The 19,583-nt window shown below is 49.5% G+C and overlaps 1 protein-coding gene across 1 annotated transcript; it reads left to right on the top strand.

The window, feature by feature from the left end:
* Positions 1 to 1,911: 1,911 nt before the first annotated feature.
* LOC130373118 (ras-related protein Rap-2a) lies at positions 1,912 to 13,628 on the top strand. Its single transcript, XM_056579394.1, has 3 exons — positions 1,912 to 2,462; positions 2,591 to 3,189; positions 13,293 to 13,628. The coding sequence occupies exons 2-3, from the start codon at positions 2,876 to 2,878 to the stop codon at positions 13,528 to 13,530; spliced, it is 552 nt and encodes a 183-aa protein (XP_056435369.1). The 5' UTR covers positions 1,912 to 2,462; positions 2,591 to 2,875; the 3' UTR covers positions 13,531 to 13,628.
* The last annotated feature ends 5,955 nt before the right edge of the window (positions 13,629 to 19,583 follow it).

The following is a 19,583-nucleotide window of genomic DNA, read 5'->3' as shown; positions in this document are numbered from 1 at the left end:
ACAATTTTTACCTAATTTATTTCAACTGGATGTTCATTTTACTTTTAGGCAAATTGCTTGAATGTCATACAGCTAGATGTGCACGCGCGTCATTTCAGAGTTGAAATCACCCTTAAGTCATCCAAGAGGTATGGACACGACACACAGAATGTTTGCTCTTTTACAAACCAGATAGAAACATTATTTTCAAGCACTTTCTGAGCAGTTGGAGAACTGTCTAGACAAGTTCCTCATGAACTCTGCCTTACCGCTGACCCAACCCGCGTTGCGTTCATAGACTTGTTTTTTCTAGCATGGTAAAGTAAAATAAGAAACTTAACACACATATAGTCTGTAAAATCATCACAAGAGTATTCAGTTTGAGGACAAAATGGGGGTAAAAATATACAAAAGAGACTCTTACTGACGTTGCTGAGCCTGGAGGAAATGGAGAGAGATGGATTGTTCTGATGAAAGTCTGTAAACTCTTTTGGATGACGATGTTGTGCCAGTTACCCGTGGTTCCATCTGTCGTTCTATAGACTGGGCCTTAGTATAATGTTTTACTTTTGAATTGGTTTATGTGACACTCTTAAATATTTGTGTATAATTATGTTTTTATGTTTGTGAATAGTTTTGTTCAAGTAAATCAAAAACTGTGTAAAACCTAATCTTAAAAATTATAATAAAATTAAGTACTATGCTTTAAACCGTGTGTGTGTGTGTGTCTGTCTACTGTACTTCCATTATTGCACCAAATGCACTGCACTGCACTTTTCTCCAGTGGTCCTAATTCTGTTGTTTATTTTTAGACCCAGATTTATCTATTAAAGTGTAAGGGTTTGGGTTCACTGGCCCTTTAAACTAACCGCCCTGGGGCTGATACATAGCCTATGAGCCTGGTGTAAAATGGCACCTCCATTTCAGCCATAACCTATTTAATACCAAGTGACCTCATCAAATAGGCTTATACCAATGGATTGATCTACCTGTGTTATGTAACGCATCTTGTTGGATACCCTATGTGTCATTGTTAATGCCACCCCGTCCATGTTGAAAAGGCTGAGCGACTGTACACTAGGGATGTGTCGGTCGCGACTGATTCGTTACATAGAACGAATCCCGAACGTGAACGACAAGAACTGGTTCCCCAAAACAAGAATAACTGGTTCTTTGATTCTTTTTTTTTAACATCAACCAAACATATGGTCACGTAAATAAAATATACAAACGAACAGAGCTCCGTCTCCCCGCGACTCATATTGATTGAGTCTACAACTTCCTCAAAGATTCAGCCAATGAGAGGTAACAATGGTGTTGGAATGGCACCTGGGTAAACCAATGACAAGGCGGTACCGTCGAATATGCGCGCTTTCTCTCTCTGACGTATCTTGGGTCATACCATTCGACTCATATATCCCCCTACATTTTTTCGAAAATAGACTTGACCTCCATCTGTTTATTGGATAAACACATTTCCCAATCCCAGGAGTCTTTGCTCCATTCTACGTCAATTTAAGAACAAACAAAGAATTAAACTGCAGTTCGTATTTTTATTTATGACCATGCAAGTTCTGTAATGCCTGAACAATGAAGAATTAATGTAAGTAAAATAAAATTATAAATGTAAAACCATGAATGAAATATAGAGAGTAAGCAAGTGGTATAAACATTGGTGGGACGTTCGACATACTATATAGCAGGCATCTCCAAACGGCGGACTGCGGATTTGACGGTCCTATCCGGACCCATGACATATTAAAAAAAAAAAAAATTATAAAAAAAAGTTTTTTTATTTTTAATTTTTTTTAAGATGTAATCTGACGTAACGAACGAATCAAAACGAACGAATCAAATAAACGAATCGTTATAGTGAACTGAACTGAAAGAACTAGTTCCCGGAAAAGAATCATTTTGCCCATCCCTACTGTACACACAGCGCTCTCAAACGTCGGACAGCGGCTGGCTGCAGCGTTACCATGGTAACATCATCCGGTGCTCTTTGCTCCTCATGGAGACACATCCTCGAGCTGCCACGCTGATTGGATGAGCGTGCCTTGGATGTCACCGGGGCAACCGAATGATGGCGAGTTTAACACATGAACGGAAATGACTGCGTCATTCTACTGGCTGCCTGCGTCTGACAGCCGCACAATCCCGGCTGAGGTCTGAAGCGAGGGGATGCTGCTATTGGGCGACGCGCGCATCTTTCTCCAGGAGGGGGAGGGCCCCAGATCTCCACCGCGGTACGGGAGCCGAGTGGGGACCGGGTGGTTTTCGCAGCAGCGCTGGGTCTCCGCCCGAGAGAGCACAGCGGCGGGGGTTGTGTTGGTCAACGAAGACGGAGCCAAGACGTGCGAGAGATGGTGAAAAAGAAACAAAGAGACGCAAGTTTTTGCACTAAGCTTCGATTACGCACATGCTCGTTGACCTCACGGCAGGCTGCTTGCAGGCTTCGTTTTCGCTCCCGCAACCCATACTAGGTGGAAACCGGGTTTTTTTTGGTTGCAATGTCTTCGATGGAGCAAGTTTGTTTTTTTATCCTGCACAGATGGGTGATCTGAAACACTCCCACGTTTCACTGATTCGGTGAATTTGTATTCCCTCCTAGGTAAATCTGGAACATTGCATCACTGGGATGCAGGCACGGTCGACCCTGTCTGGTCTGCGTGGGGGGAAACCCTACAATGAAACCCGTCTCAGGGCACCGAGGCTTTGTGCTCTGCTGTAGCCCAGCAGCGGCGAGCCAAGATTGAATTATTGACACCCGTTCAACATGGGACACGAATGGTGAACGTGATTCGGCATCATCGTTTTATTAATGCGATTTCAATGTGGCGCGGAGATTGAGACCTTCCGAGCATCTCTTGATTAAACCCCCGGCAGCCAGGGCGCGATGCGGGAGTATAAAGTAGTGGTCCTGGGCAGCGGTGGGGTCGGGAAATCCGCCCTCACGGTGCAGTTCGTCACCGGGACCTTCATCGAGAAGTACGACCCCACCATAGAGGACTTCTACCGCAAGGAGATCGAGGTGGACTCGTCGCCCTCGGTGCTGGAGATCCTGGACACCGCCGGGACGGAGCAGTTCGCCTCCATGCGGGACCTCTACATCAAGAACGGCCAGGGCTTCATCCTGGTGTACAGCCTCGTCAACCAGCAGAGCTTCCAGGACATCAAACCCATGAGGGACCAGATCATCCGAGTGAAACGGTCAGTAGTCGCACGATGATGGGGGGCAGGATGATGTCAAAGTTTACCATCGGGATATTGGTATGGTTCTTATAACATGCTACAGAGTCAGGATAGGGTAAGGGCCGTGTCCTCAACTGTCTACATGGAGATATGTTATCCTTCAAGGGTAGGCTTTTCCCAACCCTCGTCTTATTTGGGCTTTAGGGTAGGCCGCAATCAAACTTCTTTAAACACAACGACATATACGGCGGCTACAGCATCTAAACCGGATCTTACATCCAATCAGTAACCAGCTTCCGACTACCTCGAATGATCTCCAATGCATCACAGGCTCCTGTATCTCTGTAGTGCTATGCTAATTGACCAGACACCAATTGGCTCTGGTAGACAGTCCGGATCAAAGAGCAGATCAAGGGGTGCATTCCAGCTCAAATCTACCACGGTGAAGCTCCTCTGACGGGGGCTGACATGACAGTGCCCTGGGTGAACTGCATGCGGTCTTATTAACGCTGCTGTGAGCTCCACATTGTTTAGATGGTTGCAACCTCTTGGAAGCCTGACCAGTGTGCTCATAGTAGCCAGGATTCAGTGCAACAGCCAGGGCAGCTCTGGCAACGGGGCCATGAAGGCAATGCTGGAGCATTCGGGGGCACTCCCCCGCTTCTGTGGGCCGACGGGTTTCTAGTAAAGAAGAAGAAATGAGGCCATGCTTTTGTAATTAACGAGAGCAAGCTGTCACTCTGCCGCCGATCAGGGAGGTTTTCCAAGTGATGCGCTCTGATGATCTAACGATGAGGTCACTACTGGGGGGGGGGGGGGGGGGGGGGGGGGGGGGGGGGGGGGGGGGGGGGGGGCAGGCTGTCTTACACACTGAGAGGTTAGCTAAGGGTGGGAGGAGGACTACCCCATTGTCCTCCTGTCCCATTATCGGAGTTCCCCTGCTGCAGGCGAACCCTCCAGACACAATAACATCCTCACAGGAGGCCCATCCATCCCAGCTCAGATCCTGTCTATGCTTTAATGTTGCACTACGACGGGCGTTTGTGTTATGTAACACTGAGCGAGCATCCATCCATCCATCCATTCATGCATGCGTCCATCCATTCATTCAATCATTCATTCACCCACAGTGTCGGATTGTGTGTGAGTGACCGAGCAGTCTGCTACTCCAGAGATACTCTCTGAGGAAGCTCTCACTGCATTCAACAAAAAATAATCTTACGTTGGAGCTGATTATTCGACTATAAATGAGACCAGATCCCCGTAGCTCAGCAAAGCGTCAATCGAAAAAACTGAATATGCATTTGGTTTGCGCCGTATCGGTTAAACGCTCTGTAACTATTGACGCATGCTAATTCCTCCTCGACAAAGACACATTGGAGCCATTCTCAAAGCCCTTCTGATCCTGTGTCTCCTCTCCGCCGCTCCACTGTGGCCGCCGTTGTTTGTGTGCTAATTGAATCCAGCGCTGCCGTCCGACGTCCAGCCTTCATAAACACGCCCATAAATCCACGGTATGGATGAAGGAATGAGGTCAGCGGGTTTCCAACCTCAGTAGCGCGAGAGGAAGGATAGGGGGACGAGACTAGATGCCCAACCCCTTCCCACTGAAGGGTGAATGGAAATGGACCGCGTTTATACAGCACTTTTTGAACCAGTGGACACACAAAGCGCTTTACAATGCTGCCTAACATTCACCCATTCATACACACATTCATACACGCATTAACAAACCACGCAAGGCGTGTCAGCCATGCAGGGCGACAGCCAGCTGGTCGGGAGCAGTCAGGGTGAGGCGTCTCGCTCAGGGACACCTGGACAGCTAGGAGGAGCCGGGGATTGAACCAGCAATCTTGTGTGTTGTGTGTGTGTGTGTGTGTGTGTGTGTGTGTGTGTGTGTGTGTGTGTGTGTGTGTGTGTGTGTGTGTGTGTGTGTGTGTGTGTGTGTGTGTGTGTGTGTGTGTGTGTGTGTGGTTTGAATAGCGAGAATCGTTCCAACTTCCACGTTTACAGCGCGTAATCATAATGAAAACCAAATCACACCCTATCTGAAAAAAAACCTCCTAATAGATGGGACCTTTAGAAGCCGTAGAAATACACTGCAGAGCCCTGATTGTGAAGCGTTGGGAACTGATGATCCAGAACTATGAGGCCTGGTGGGTTGAATAATGCTTCAGAGCGGGCTACTGAAACAAACACAACTCTTCAACCATTGCAGATGTCAGCATTCCATCGCAGGCGGTCTTCGCCCGGTGGTTATTCCCCAAGTCATGGTCGATTCCCCACATGCATAACAGCGAGTGATTTTCAGGAAAAATAGTCTACTGGCACCAATGCTGCATTTGAGTAAAATGCACTTAATAAAAGCCAGCGTTAAAAGGCGTGTTAATGCATAATGGGCGACTTTTAACCTAATTAGGTCTAAAAATGCTACCAGATACAAAGCCATGGACTGCAGATAAACATGTCTACTTAGTTGGATAGGTGCGTTTTATTCCAGTTATGCAGCAGTTATGTCATTAGGGCTCCTTTAGGATCTCTTAAGGCTCTTCCTCTCAGTCTCTCCCTCTTTATCTCCCAGCTGGGAGGAGACGGAGCAGAGATCCGCTTCTGAATGGACGAGCTGCCGCTTATCATTTTGCAAGACGTGGTTTGCACACCAAAAACACAGTGTAGGTTCTGCTGCTGCATGCTGGGATGCGGTGTTACATCATTTACTGGAGCTCCCAAGCATTCGCCTTGATGCTGTTCCGTAGGGTGGGGGTTAAGGTTGGTGGCTCCGAGAGGAGGGGTTTGTGGGGGGTGTGGTTCCAGTAGTGGCCAGTCCTGGTTGGGAGTCGCCCTCTTTCCAACACGCGACATAACGTGATTAATAGGTCAACGCGGGGTTTGCATTAACTCATGTATTGTGTGGAAGGTGTGACGAATTGTTATGAATTAGGTTGTCCTGGCTACACAACCACCGGAGCAACTCCCATGTTTTTTCTCGTTGGCCACAATTATGCCCATAGCCAGTGTTACTAATCCGGACCGCGTGTCCAATACTGAGGAGATAAAGGAGTATTGTATCGTCCCACTCAGCGTCCCGCCTCCAGAGCTCCGTCGCATTGTCCTCCAGCCTCGCTGACCGGACACGATCAGGCTTCCAATGTTCCCCCAATGTCCGCGCCAAAACGAAGAATAACTAGCTCAACCCCTCGTATACAAGAGAGCAGCTTTCACATGGTTAATAATAGATGCGCCATGTGAAAGATGCTGTCTCCTACTGTAAGCAGTTGGCTCTCCTCTCGCTTACGCATTCTTGGGTTGAAATAAGTGTGGTGAGGAGGTCGTAAGAACGAGAAAACGTGCTGGCACGGAAAATAAACAAATGCATACCCTGCTGAACTTCTTTATGAAGATTTGGTCACTTTCAGATGGCTCCGCAAAATAACGACAATGCGAAACATTGCTTATGGTTGGTCAGAAAACACAATGCTGCAGAAAACACAATGCTTTATCCCGATTGGCCAGTAACGTTCCATGGGTGTACATTAACGGTACACTTCTGCACTTCTGCAACAGTTGTTATTGAATCAATATGCTACAAATCAAACCACGAAACAGCCAAATAAACTTGTGACCAGATATTCCCTTGAGAATAATTACATTTCAGCTGATAATGTAGATAAAATAATACAATGGCGATGCATATGGAAGTATCTAATACTGGTGGTAACTGTGGTATAAGCAGAATGAAACCACTCTGGGCGGTGTCCGGTTATTGGAAGGTAATGTACTTTGGCATCACCACCCCCGTCATACATTATTTTCCGATAACTGCCCACAGCATCACAGTTTATTCCTTCATTATTTCAACAAGTGGATTTCTGATTTCCCATCCAGCATAAAATATTCTGCAAAGAACATCCTCAGTCTCGGCCAGCCGGAAATAAGTCAACTTCTTTCTAAGTATGCTGCCCACTTCAGACCCCCATCTGTCCCCCCCTCGGTGCCAACCTTACCCCACGCACGCACGTACGCGCGCACGCACGCGCGCACGCACGCGCGCACACCTATCCACCACGGTGCTGCTGTCTCCGTCTCATGGCTCCACTCGGCTCGGCTTCGCCCTGGGTCCTGGATGCTGTTCGCACGGTGAACTCTGTCAGGTCCCATCAGCGTCTGCGGTCGGAGTCCTAGACGGGCATTAGCTCGGAGGCCAAGGGTGTTCGGGATTAGCGACCTGCGCGCCCCACGCCCGCACCTCATCCCGGCTACAGGAGCTGTTGGCGCTTCGCAGGTGATGTGTTTTGACAGCTACCCCGGCATGAAGGTAGCTGTTTCACATTAGGACGCTCGATCGATAGCACATGGAGAGGAATGTGGGAAACGTGTTTTTAAGGGGAAGAAAGGAACTGTGCACATGGCATCGGCATATTGTTCTGGTTAATATTAGGCACATGTCTTTATGAGTTATGGCGGTTTATACAAAGGGGTTTAACACCGAGCCGTAGAAGAAGACCTTTCAGTCTCACTTTAATGGACCTCATGTTGTTTTAGGAGATAGCAGTAGATTCACCTGTACTGGACCTTCTTATAAGGAAATGGGTTAGAGTTAAACTAACACACATATACACACACACACACATAGGGTTACCCTAACCCTAACCCTTACCCTAACTAACCCAATAATAAGTAAGGGATTTGGGGGTTGTCAATGTGACCTTTTTCTTTTTTTAATACCTCCCTAATAGATATGGTTTCGTCTGTATATTATTTTGCAAACCATAAATTGCATAGCATGTTGGATGTCGATGAACTGCTTTTAAAATAGCTGGCGTTTCATTCCATACCCACGGGGCCCTCGCAATTTCAAGATACAAATCAGTATTCCTTCAGTGTTTTAGTGTGTGTGTGTGTGGTGTGCGTACATGTCTTATATTTTCTTGTGATTTATTGAGTTACTCAAGCCCTGTAATTACCCAGGCCACCCAGCGCGGTGGGGAACGACGTTCCTCCTCTGTTTCATTACGAGCTCACGCTCACACCAGCTTGTCCTGCTGTTACTGTCACCAGTGGAAGGCTGGGGTCGGCCATAATGGAGAAAGTGGACATTCCTGTGAAGCAGAACATCAGTGATAAAACGACAGTAACACACTGAAGTAACTTTGAATCTGTGGATATACGCAATGGAGAGCAAGCTTTAAAATCATGAAACAAGGAGAAAAATCAGGAGGAGGGAAAGCCAGTAGGGAATACGTTTTCCTGCTAATTCACCATTAATGATGGTGTATTGTTAAAGAGTGATTTAATCAAAGTGTTGATTGCAAAGAAATGGGCCCACCAATAACTGTTCTGCCTCGAATCAATTGTGCTTGACTGAATTGTGTTCCTGTCTAATTTATTTCCTTATTTTGTGCAGTATTTCTTATGGTTTAGCCAGAGGACTTGGCTCGCAGTCATTTATGGAAAATAGATGTTTAGTAAGTTTATTGTTTTTACATTCACTCAATTCATATTTACCCACTCATGCTTTTAATCTAGAAAAACGTCATAAGCCATATACAGTCGATTGGAAGGCAATCCCAAAAACAAGTCAATTGTGAATCGACAACACACCTGTTGGTGTGTGTGTGTGTGTGTGTGTGTGTGTGTGTGTGTGTGTGTGTGTGTGTGTGTGTGTGTGTGTGTGTGTGTGTGTGTGTGTGTGTGTGTGTGTGTGTGTGTGTGTGTGTGTGTGTGTGCGGTGGGCCATTGTGTAGAACCATGACCTTGAAGTTTGGATCCAACGAGCGAAAACAGTCTTGTCGCAATGCCCTCGTGGTTCTGCTCGCGAGCTGTTTGACTGTTCCGCTCGAGCGGCCCCGATCTCTGCTTCTGTACTCGGAGGGAGCTCGGGCGTCCTTCCCTGAGTCGGCCCAACCGGCTCACCTGAGTCATTGAGCAGCAGCAGCCCCTCCTCACCGACCGCCCTACGGCAGGGACCGGTAGAAGCCATTTATCTGTCCTCCTGACGGCTCCAGAAGCCATGCGGGCCATTCCAGGGTGACAGATTGCCGAGTCCTACCAGATGTCCGCCGTCCTTCGAGCGATGAGCCGCTTCGTTTATTAAACGCACCGAAAGAGTTATGGAAATGACGATAATAATAACATCATATCTCAACATCTCCATTCTTGTAAAGTTTGTATATGCGGGAGTTTATAACGTTATACGAAGACGATGTTAAGATGGTCATTTCTAATAAAATTAATCTGGGGTATCAGAATTTAGAAAATCGATCAAATGTATGCATTGGTGTTGGTGGCAATATGATGTTATAACATTAATACACAATACATCCCATAATATTGGGTCGGTATATTGCCCTATGTCTCTTTGGGCTGGTTGACTCTAAGATACAGACGATACCTGGGACTGGACATCCCGGTAGCAGCAGATGGTCCAGAGACTGTCGTGTGACCACCACGACCTTCTCTACACCCTACCCCACGTACCCCACCCCCCTCACCCCACCTCACACCCCAGACCGCACCCCACCCCACACATCCCCCGCTCCCAACCCCCCATACCCCACCCCCCATACCCCACCGCCCATACCCCACCCCCATACCCCGCCGCCCATACCCCACCCCCCATACCCCACCGTGGCCTCAGCGAGGCCTCCATCAGTTGACGTAGCATGCATTATAGATTAGCTGTGTCCGGGCGCTGAGATGGGTGTTTGAAGTGAGCGCGCTCCAGTGCCCGCAGACCGCAGACCCCAGGCCGCCCTCGCTCAGCGCCTCATTTTGCCGGGCCCACAGCGCTCTGCCGCGGCCCCGCCCACTCCAAGGCCTGAGCTGGCAGTCTGGGGGCTGAGGCCGGAGGTCTGTGGCTGGGATACGCAGCAGAGCGCCCCCCCACCGGGCCGGGCCCCCCCACCGGGCCGGGCCCCCCCACCGGGCCGGGCCCCCCCACCAGGGTGGGCGGCGCCGTGTGCTCAGTGTGAGGGTCCACACCCTCGGCGTCCTTACAGCACATCTGTCGTTGTTTTTCTTTCCCCCCTCCTGCACCTAGAATGTGCGGCTCCCTGCTCGGCCCCACGGGCCCCCCCCTCCCCCCCCCCCCCCCCCCACGGGCCCCCCTGCTGCCCCCCTCCTTCCCCCCCCCCCCCCCCCACGGGCTCCCCCCCCCCCCCCCCACGGCCCCCCTGCTGCCCCCTCCTTCCCCCCCCCCCCCCCCCCACGGGCTCCCCCCCCCATCCCCCCCACGGGCCCCCCTGCTGCCCCCCACACACCTCCTGGGACCACAGGGTCCCCTTCCTCTGATTAAAGTTATTTATAGAAACCGCTCGTTTGGAGCCAGATGACGATTCCTCCTCCTTCCTGCTCTTGGGCTCAGAGTGAGACTCAATCCACTGCTGTTATGTTTGTGGAGCTTTTGTAGCACTTAATGGATATGAGATATCATTTTACGAATTATATGGAAATGTATTGGTCCGATGCTGTTACATGTTGCCCTCACAGCTTCCATTAGATGTTTTCTTGTTATTCCCAGTAAGCACGAGGGACGGGGGGAGAGGCTGTGATGGGAATGGTGGGAGGGAGGGAGGGAGGGAGGGAGGGAGGGAGGGCGGGGCCCCGTAGACGCCGCTTTGGGGACGTGTTTATCTCCCCCTGTGATTGGTATCGTTCCTCCGGGGGGACGGGCTCGGCTTTCCGTCCTGTTGGGAGAGATACGCCCGAGTGGACCACCGCGGCTTCACACCCCGGCCCCCCTGCAGCCTTTAATAAACAGCCCCGGCTAAATTTAGAAAACACAGACTTTCAAATGTGAAAAACATAATTATGGGCTTCCCATCGAAAAACGGGAATGTAGTAAAAGGTTCAAGTCGCTCGCTCTGAGGAAATGCGGTCTGGAATAGTTTCTCAGCAGGACTTGTGGCTTTCGACGTATGCCTATTTAAGGTCGGGAATGCGATGACCGGGCTGTAGGTGAAACAACGTCCAAACACAGAAGCACAGCGAACTGTTTATTTAAACCATCGGTCGTTTAAATGGTTCCTACCGACACTGCTGGCAACACGGGACACTGGACATCATCTGTTCCTCCGTACATTTACATTTAGGGCATTTAGCAGACGCTTTTATCCAAAGTGACTTACAGCGGTTAATGCACACATTCACACACCGATGGCGGAGTCAACCACGCAGGGCGACAGCCAGCTCGTCAGGAGCAGTCAGGGTGAGGCCGTCTTGCTCAGGGACACCTCATCACTCCGGGGAGAAGCCGGTGATCGAACTAGCAACCTTCCGGTTACTATTCAACCCGCTCTACCTCCTGAGCTAAGCCTTACACTTCCATAGGCCGAGACGCAGGTCAGTGAAGCAGTGGTTAAGATATCACTATGGGCTCTATGTTGATCATTAATTCATGAGTAAATCACCATAGGTCCAACATGCCCATGCAAGTTTGATGAGGGGCTGTGAAAAATGTAGCCTGACCAGATATTACACTCAGCTCTACAGAGTGTGCTCTGTAGAGATGAGCAATGCTTTGTTGTTGTTGTATTTGTATTTGAGTTGCATTCGACCGCAAGTGTCAAGAATCAACGTTAATTGTTAAATGTTCAGCCCATCTACTGTTCTCCTAGCTGTCTTTGTTGTATACGGGGAATGGGTTAAACTAGCAATTGTTAATGCTTGGCACTTGTTTCTATGAACATCCTTTGTGTAAAGACAGCGATATATTGTTGTTTCTCTTTCTTCTGACAAATGTACTTATTGTAAGTCGCTTTGGATAGAAGCGTCTGCTGAACGGCCTAAATGTAGATGTACTGTGCTTTGCCTTGGAACCGATAACAACACTACTCCATGTAGTACACTCATGTGACACTTAAACTTGAGAGAAATGTGACAGTCTCCCCCCAAACTTTCTTCTCTTCTCTTTCTCAAACAAATGAATAATTGAGCAGCATGAATATTGTAGGCTGCGCCGACAGGCATTCAGAAGCTCTAAGGAGACGGAGAGGTGTCTGACCCCGATCTATTGATCGCTCCGCGTGGCTCCAGACTACAGCGTTCTGACACACGCAGTCGGGCTCACGTCGGCCACATCAAACCACGACAGCCCAGCCGCGAGGACCCGGCGGCTGCTTTTTGATCAGGCAACATGTCTAGACGGCTCACCAGAGAAAACTCAGAGTGCCAAAATACACTAGCTGTCAGTGTGTCACTCCTGGAGACCCTTAGCAAGGCTATATATATAACAACACACAGATAGACACACTCACTCACTCACACTCATACACACACAGAGAGACACACTCACACAGAGAGACACACACACAGAGAGAGAGAGACAGAAACTCACACACAAAGACACACTCACTCACGCACACAGTGTTGAATACAAGTCTATATTGAACTAGTTTGTGATTGATGTAATGGACTGCCTCGAGATTTAAGGCAAAGAAATTAAGTACAATACAAGTTCAAAGGATTCCGGCCACATCCTGTTCTCGGTGGGGCGGGCCGCAGTGGATTGCTCACTTCCTGCCACCCACTGGGTCACGTCCCAGCCCGGGGTGTTGTGCTGGTATTTCGGGAGCAGATGGGCCGGAGTGATCCACTGAGGCCCGGGCCGGTCTGAGGGGCTGCGTCACACGCGCACGTTCTCACCTGAAACTCTCAGTGTTCTCTCTCTTTAGTACGGAGGCCCTGAAGTGCAGAACACAACAGCAAATCAGAAAGCACCACAGCAAATCAGAAAGCACCACAGCAAATCAGAAAGCACCACAGCAAATCAGAAAGCACCACAGCAAATCAGAAAGCACAACAGCATGCGACCGACTCAAACGAATGCTCTAATGCTTTTGTGTATTCTGATGACGCCCTTGCACACACACACACACACACACACACACACACACACACACACACACACACACACACACACACACACACACACACACACACACACACACACACACACACACACACACACACTCTACCATCCCTGAGTACATCAACTCGACCATTTACCATCGTTTTACGTTTTTGAACCGACCACAGAAGCGTCGCCTTGTGTCCTCCTGTGGTTCATTCTGCCGTTCCTCCTGGCTCACCCTGGCTCTGGTTCCTCTGTGTCCGCTCCGCAGGTACGAGAAGGTGCCGGTGATCCTGGTGGGGAACAAGGTGGACCTGGAGAGTGAGCGGGAGGTGTCGGCCAGCGAGGGGCAGGCCCTGGCCGAGGACTGGGGCTGCCCCTTCATGGAGACCTCGGCCAAGAGCAAGACCATGGTGGACGAGCTGTTCGCCGAGATCGTGCGGCAGATGGACTACGCAGCCCAGCCGGACAAGGACGACCCCTGCTGCTCCTCCTGCAATATACAATAGCCCCCCCCCCCTCTCTCACACACACACACACACACACACACACACACACACACACACACACACACACACACACACACACACACACACACACACACACACACACAGCACACAGCACTCATGCACACACACACACACTCATGCACACACACTCATGCACAAACACTTGAGTGTGTGAACTCGGAGGCTGAACTACGAACGACCAAAAACAGAAACACTGACTCACGGTTGAACCCTCTGGGTCTGAACTCTTTGGTGCATACAAATAAGTGATTATTAATATGAATAATATGAATCATTATGATGATGACGATGATGATAATAATAGTAACGATGACATGTTAATAATGAATAGATTGTGAATGAGTTTGTCGGGAGAGAAATCGAACAACGCTAGAAGAAAAAAATAATAGAGTAAAACGTACACACGCCTTATTTTGCTCTGAGTTGTTTTTGTTGAGGGGGGGCGGCTGTCATCGAGAGCTGGGGGGGGGGGGGGGGGTCATTCAGAGAGAAGGGTCACATGACGGAATTACATCGCGGTGACTCCGCAATAAGCTAACAGAAACGCTTTCCTTGAAAATCTTAATCTTTTAATGATCTGTGATGATGGGTTTTTTTAATTTCGTTTTTCATAAACGACACACACACACACACACACACACACACACACACACACACACACACACACACACCAGTAGCGTGGTGGCGGCAGTGGGCGGGGTCCGTGTTTAAAACATTGACGAGCCTTTGATTTGTGCTCTGGGTTCCTTCAGCGTCTGCCAGCCTCCTCTGGCGGCAGAGAGGAGTGGGCGGTTTGGAACAATCACACAGCGAGCCCAGGAGAGATGTCAGCAGAGGGCCATCCTTTTATAGGGTTCTTTTGGTTGGAGTTCTCTTTCATGTAAGAGTTTAGAGGAGACAAAAGCGAGGAGGAGGTGTCAGGGGGATTTCACAGCAGTGCGTTATATCGCCGTGGTTCTGCAGTGTTGGGACTCCAGTGGTTGGCAGAGAGAGAGAAAGAGAGAGAGTGGGACTCTTATATATCACACAAGACATGTTTTTATTATTTTTGGGGGGGAAAGCTGTGACAGCAGATTTCTCGACAGAACCTTCTGGGGTTTCTACAGAAACAATCTTCAGAACCGGCCGCCTTACTCTTATTTTGAAGGAGCGTTGGCATTCCCATTAAGAGCCGCCGACTTCTGTCACACTTTCAATTTCGTTTCCCCTCCGGTTTTGCAGAAACAAGCGGGCTGCTTGGGTTTCTAACATCCCAGTCCTCATTCATGTATTCAGAGTATTCAAATTGAGCCAAATGAAACGAGGGTGAGAGCGAAAGGGGCAAAAACAATAAGTGGTAGTGTACATATTTTCTATTGAAAAGTGCCAGTTTGTGTGAAGACACATTGACTCAAAACACGTGGATTCGTCAACTGTATGCATGGCTAGTTCAACAACAAAAAAATAGTTTTCTTGTTTGAGATTAATATAGGCTGTGGAAACGTGCAAAGAACCAAACCCAACCCACGTATGGCTCTTGACGCTGTCTGACCTGTCCATCATGTGGCCAACCTCCCTCTGACCTGTCCATCATGTTGCCCCCCCTCCCGATCTACCAGTTCCATCCTTGATTTTCTATTTTTTTATGTGACCATTTAATCCTAATCCCCCTCCCTCGATAGATGGTGACACTGTTTCATTTGGCACCTAAACAATAATAAAAGTGCGTTTAACACTCGACTCGAAGTCTTTCAACGTTTCGTGATGTGAGCAGATGACATCTTAAATTTCAATTCTGATTGTGATTCAATTAGGTGCATGGTAACCTCACCACGACTTCTGTCCAGTGGGAGCATGCTCTTATCTAAACTGTCTACTGTTCAGTTCATAGGCGTAGAAACTGTCTCAATCGTCTCTCTAATACTGTATTCTCACTTCATGTCCTAAGTATTTGACCACCAGGCGTGCAGATCAAGCAGGAGTGTATCTGATTCTGTGTACGAGTCTCAGGAACAAGTAGAGCCGGACCAGAATGGAAAGAAAGAGCTTGGGGAACACACTGCCTTTGTCTTCTGCAACAATAAGGTGTTCAGTGATCCATGGCTGTATATGATGTTACAAATACACTGGGAGTCTTAACAGAAGTCTGATAAAGACTGTTTACCGAGTCATTCATATCGTGATAGGGTAACCATCGACACACCTATTGGTACACAGCCTGAGCAGGAAGGCGTTTGGTAATGAAGGATTAATTCTGTGTCGAAGAGAACGATAAATCAAAGTTGGGCAGAGATGTGAAATGACGGCGCCAGCTGTTTTGGAAGTCTGCCCTATCAGAGACCCACCTGGCGGAACGCGAACATTCATTTACACCGTTGGTGCCAAGCGTTTTATGGGAGGAAAAACTCAACCCAGTAGTGGGTGTGTGTGTGTGTGTGTGTGCGAGAGCGCGAAATAGCATGCATATGTGTGTGTGTGCATGGTGCTTGTGTCTGTGTCTGTGTTTGTGCTTGGAAGGGTGTATTTGTGTGCGGGTGTGTGTGTGTGTGCACCTGCTTACTTTTATGTGTGTGTGTTTGTGTGTATCTCTGTCTCTATGTATGTATGTGTATGTCTATGTCTGTCTACCTCTGTATGTATGTCTCTGTGTTTGTGTGTGTCTATGTCTCTGTCTCTGTGTGTGTGTGTGTGTCTATGTCTCTGTCTCTGTCTCTCTCTGTGTGTGTGTGTGTGTGTGTGTGTGTGTGTGTGTGTGTGTGTGTGTGTGTGTGTGTGTGTGTGTGTGTGTGTGTGTGTATGCGTGTGTGTGTGTCTGTGTCTGTGTCTATCTCTGTGTGTGTGTGTCTATGTCTCTGTCTCTGTGTGTGTGTGCGTGTGTGTGTGTGTGTGTGTGTGTGTGTGTGTGTGTGTGTGTGTGTGTGTCTCTGTGTATGCGTGTGTGTGTGTGTGTATGTGTGTGTGTCTTTCTGTCTGTCTCTCTGTGTGTACGTGTGTCTCTGTCTCTATATATGTGTGTGTGCTGCTCTCTGTCTCTGTGTGTGTGTGTGTGTGTGTGTGTGTGTGTGTGTGTGTGTGTGTGTGTGTGTGTGTGTGTGTGTGTGTCTGTCTCTGTCTCTGTCTCTCTGTGTGTACGTGTGTCTCTGTCTCTATATATGTGTGTGTGCTGCTCTCTGTGTATGCGTGTGTGTGTGTGTATGTGTGTGTGTCTCTCTGTCTGTCTCTCTGTGTGTACGTGTGTCTCTGTCTCTATATATATGTGTGTGTGTGCTGCTCTCTGTCTCTCCATTCGTTCTGTTGATCCAGGGGGGGGGGGGCAGCAGCCTGGTTACCCCGCCGGAGAGGCATCTCTGTGGGGGTTATTAGTGACCACCGCTGGCCTCCTCCTCCTCGTCCTCCACACCCCGCCATCGTTACCGTTAGGAGAGAGGAGCAGGAACATCGGAAACAGGCGGGAAAGACCGGACACCCCGTAGCTAACGAGAACAAAGTGGTAACCACGGACGCCTGTACACTCCCGAGAGAGAGAGCGAGAGAATCTATATTACAGTATATATCGCTCCCATGGTGTTTATTTATCCACCAATAAAGCCGATGTCCGACAGAAGGGATTCTATCTCATTTGGCTCCTCGTCCTGACTTTGCTCTTCCGAAACCCATTGTTACTTGTTACTGTGTTCCTGCACCTGCAGAACCGGATGTGTGTGTGTGTGTGTGTGTGTGTGTGTGTGTGTGTGTGTGTGTGTGTGTGTGTGTGTGTGTGTGTGTGTGTGTGTGTGTGTGTGTGTGTGTGTGTGTGTGTGTGTGTGTGTGTGTGTGTGTGTGTTTCTTCCTCTGCAGCAGAACGTGAACCCCAGAGGGAGTCGGCCGCGCTCCAACACAACTCGGCCGCGCTCCAACACCACTGGGCTGTGTCAGCGCGGGGGGGGGCTGACTCACAGCTGTCTGGGGCCACAACACGGGTAGTGTGGGGTTCTGGAGGGCTTTTGGAGCCCTCACACACACACACACACACACACACACACACACACACACACACACACACACACACACACACACACACACACACACACACACACACACACACACACACACACACAGACACACACACACACACACACACACCGCTGCTGGGTTGTGTGTGTGTGTGTGTGTGTATGTGTGTGTGTGTGTGTGTGTGTGTGTGTGTGTGTGTGTTACAGTCAAACTGCTCCCATTTCACTCTGTCCGATGTGAAGACGTACAGAGTGGGAGGACTGGGACCAACTGTCCAACCCCCACCCCCCCGCCCCGCCCCGACTGACAGACAGACTGTAGTGCAGTACAGTACAGTACAGTACAGCACAGTACAGTACAGCACAGTACAGTACAGTACAGTACAGTACAGTACAGTACAGTACAGTACAGTACAGTCCTCATAATGCATGAGCACGTTCCCGGCTCCCCAGCGGACCAGGGGAGTCCTTTGGGGGGGGGGGGGGTCTGCAGTACACTCCCCCCCAGGAAGCCTGTTAGTGTTTGTGACACTAAACCGTTTCCACATCGCAGGACGCCCTCAGGTGGCGCTCGTCACACTCGTGAGGGCGTTGTGTTCTTGCGTACCCGGGTACAGGGGTGGTGGACTTACCTAAACTGGTTGAGTCTACTACCCGCGCCCGGGGACATAGAAGCAGCTGGTTCGGTTTGAGTGACACCTGTCTATGTCCTACGATGGCGTCTCTGTGATGAAGGCTCCGTCGTCAGATGAACGTCTGTCCTCGGGATCCACGGCCAAAGCGAATATCAATAACCCATCATCAATCAATGCTCGTTAACTCAAAAGACGATGGTATTCACGTTTACCACAAAGTATCTCATGTAGTGGCCTCAGTTTATCTGACCCCCCCTACTCTTGTAGCCACGTGCTAACAGCTACACGCTAGTGTCTTAGCATCGCAGACCTCAGCCTCTGCCTCCTGCAACCCTTCCGTCGAGGTGCAGCGCCGCGGCCTCCGCTGAACACGGGGCTGCGTTGGCACCGCTCTGCGTCACGGTGCTCTGTGTCTGTCTGCAACATGTTTACACCCACCCCTCCCCCCCTCTGTCACAGGGCCTCAGGTGGAACCGACTCCCCCATCCACCGCTGTCCCCTGATCCCCAACACACACACACACACGCACACACACACACACACACACACACACACACACACACACACACACCCCCTCCCCCTGCCCCCGTACCTTTGATAACCACAGCGGGGGGAGAATGCGTGGAAAACTCAGATCATGCAGGGGGGGGGGGGATGTCGCCATAATTGGTTGTCATGGCAACACATGAGCTGTCAATTTCACAGTCTAACTTACAGCTGTATCAGGGCGCCCTGTGTGTGTCTGCGTGTGTGTGTCTGTGTGTGTGTGTGGGTATGAGTGTGTGTGTCTGTGTGTGTGTGTGTCTGTGTGTGTGGGTATGAGTGTGTGTGTCTTTAGGGGATTTCTCGGCATGGAAGGAAAGACAATGCTTCCACCTCTAGACGATCACCACTGACGGTGATACTAAGAGAGACGTGAACAGTCTGAGGGTCGAAGGGCGGCTGGTGGAAGGTTTCCATCCCTCAGGCGTTAGAGGAGCACACCGGACTGGAGATCACCACCGTCCGTCCGTCCGTCCGTCTCCGGCTTCACTAAAACATCCGCTACAGAGCATTCGTCCAAACGGCTTCCTCGTACGGATTCTGCCTAAGAGCCTTTAGCGCGTTCACCTCTCCGGTCTCCTGGAATCGATACGCGTCGGTCGGTACGGAGTTTACGAACAACACAACAGCGGATCACCACGTGAGTGCTTTAACAAAGTGTCCCGTCACAAACACAACAGAGTGCTTGATTGCTGTTGTTTACCTTCTAGTTCACCTGAAACGCTCCCAGGAAAAAACAGCCCAACGTGACGGTCTCTTGTAGGGTAGCCAGGAGAGACAGTGACGACGGTCTGGTCTCCCTGACCTGTGTTGACCTTAAAGAGTGTTGAGGGAACAACAGGACTGGAAGGAAGCGGAGACGTTAGGTCACTGGAAGCTCCAT

The sequence above is a fragment of the Gadus chalcogrammus genome, chromosome 20 (assembly GCF_026213295.1).
Source record: "Gadus chalcogrammus isolate NIFS_2021 chromosome 20, NIFS_Gcha_1.0, whole genome shotgun sequence".
NCBI lineage: Eukaryota > Metazoa > Chordata > Actinopteri > Gadiformes > Gadidae > Gadus > Gadus chalcogrammus.
The sequence above is the reverse complement of the archived record's forward strand: the minus strand, read 5'-3'. Positions and strand labels throughout refer to the sequence as shown.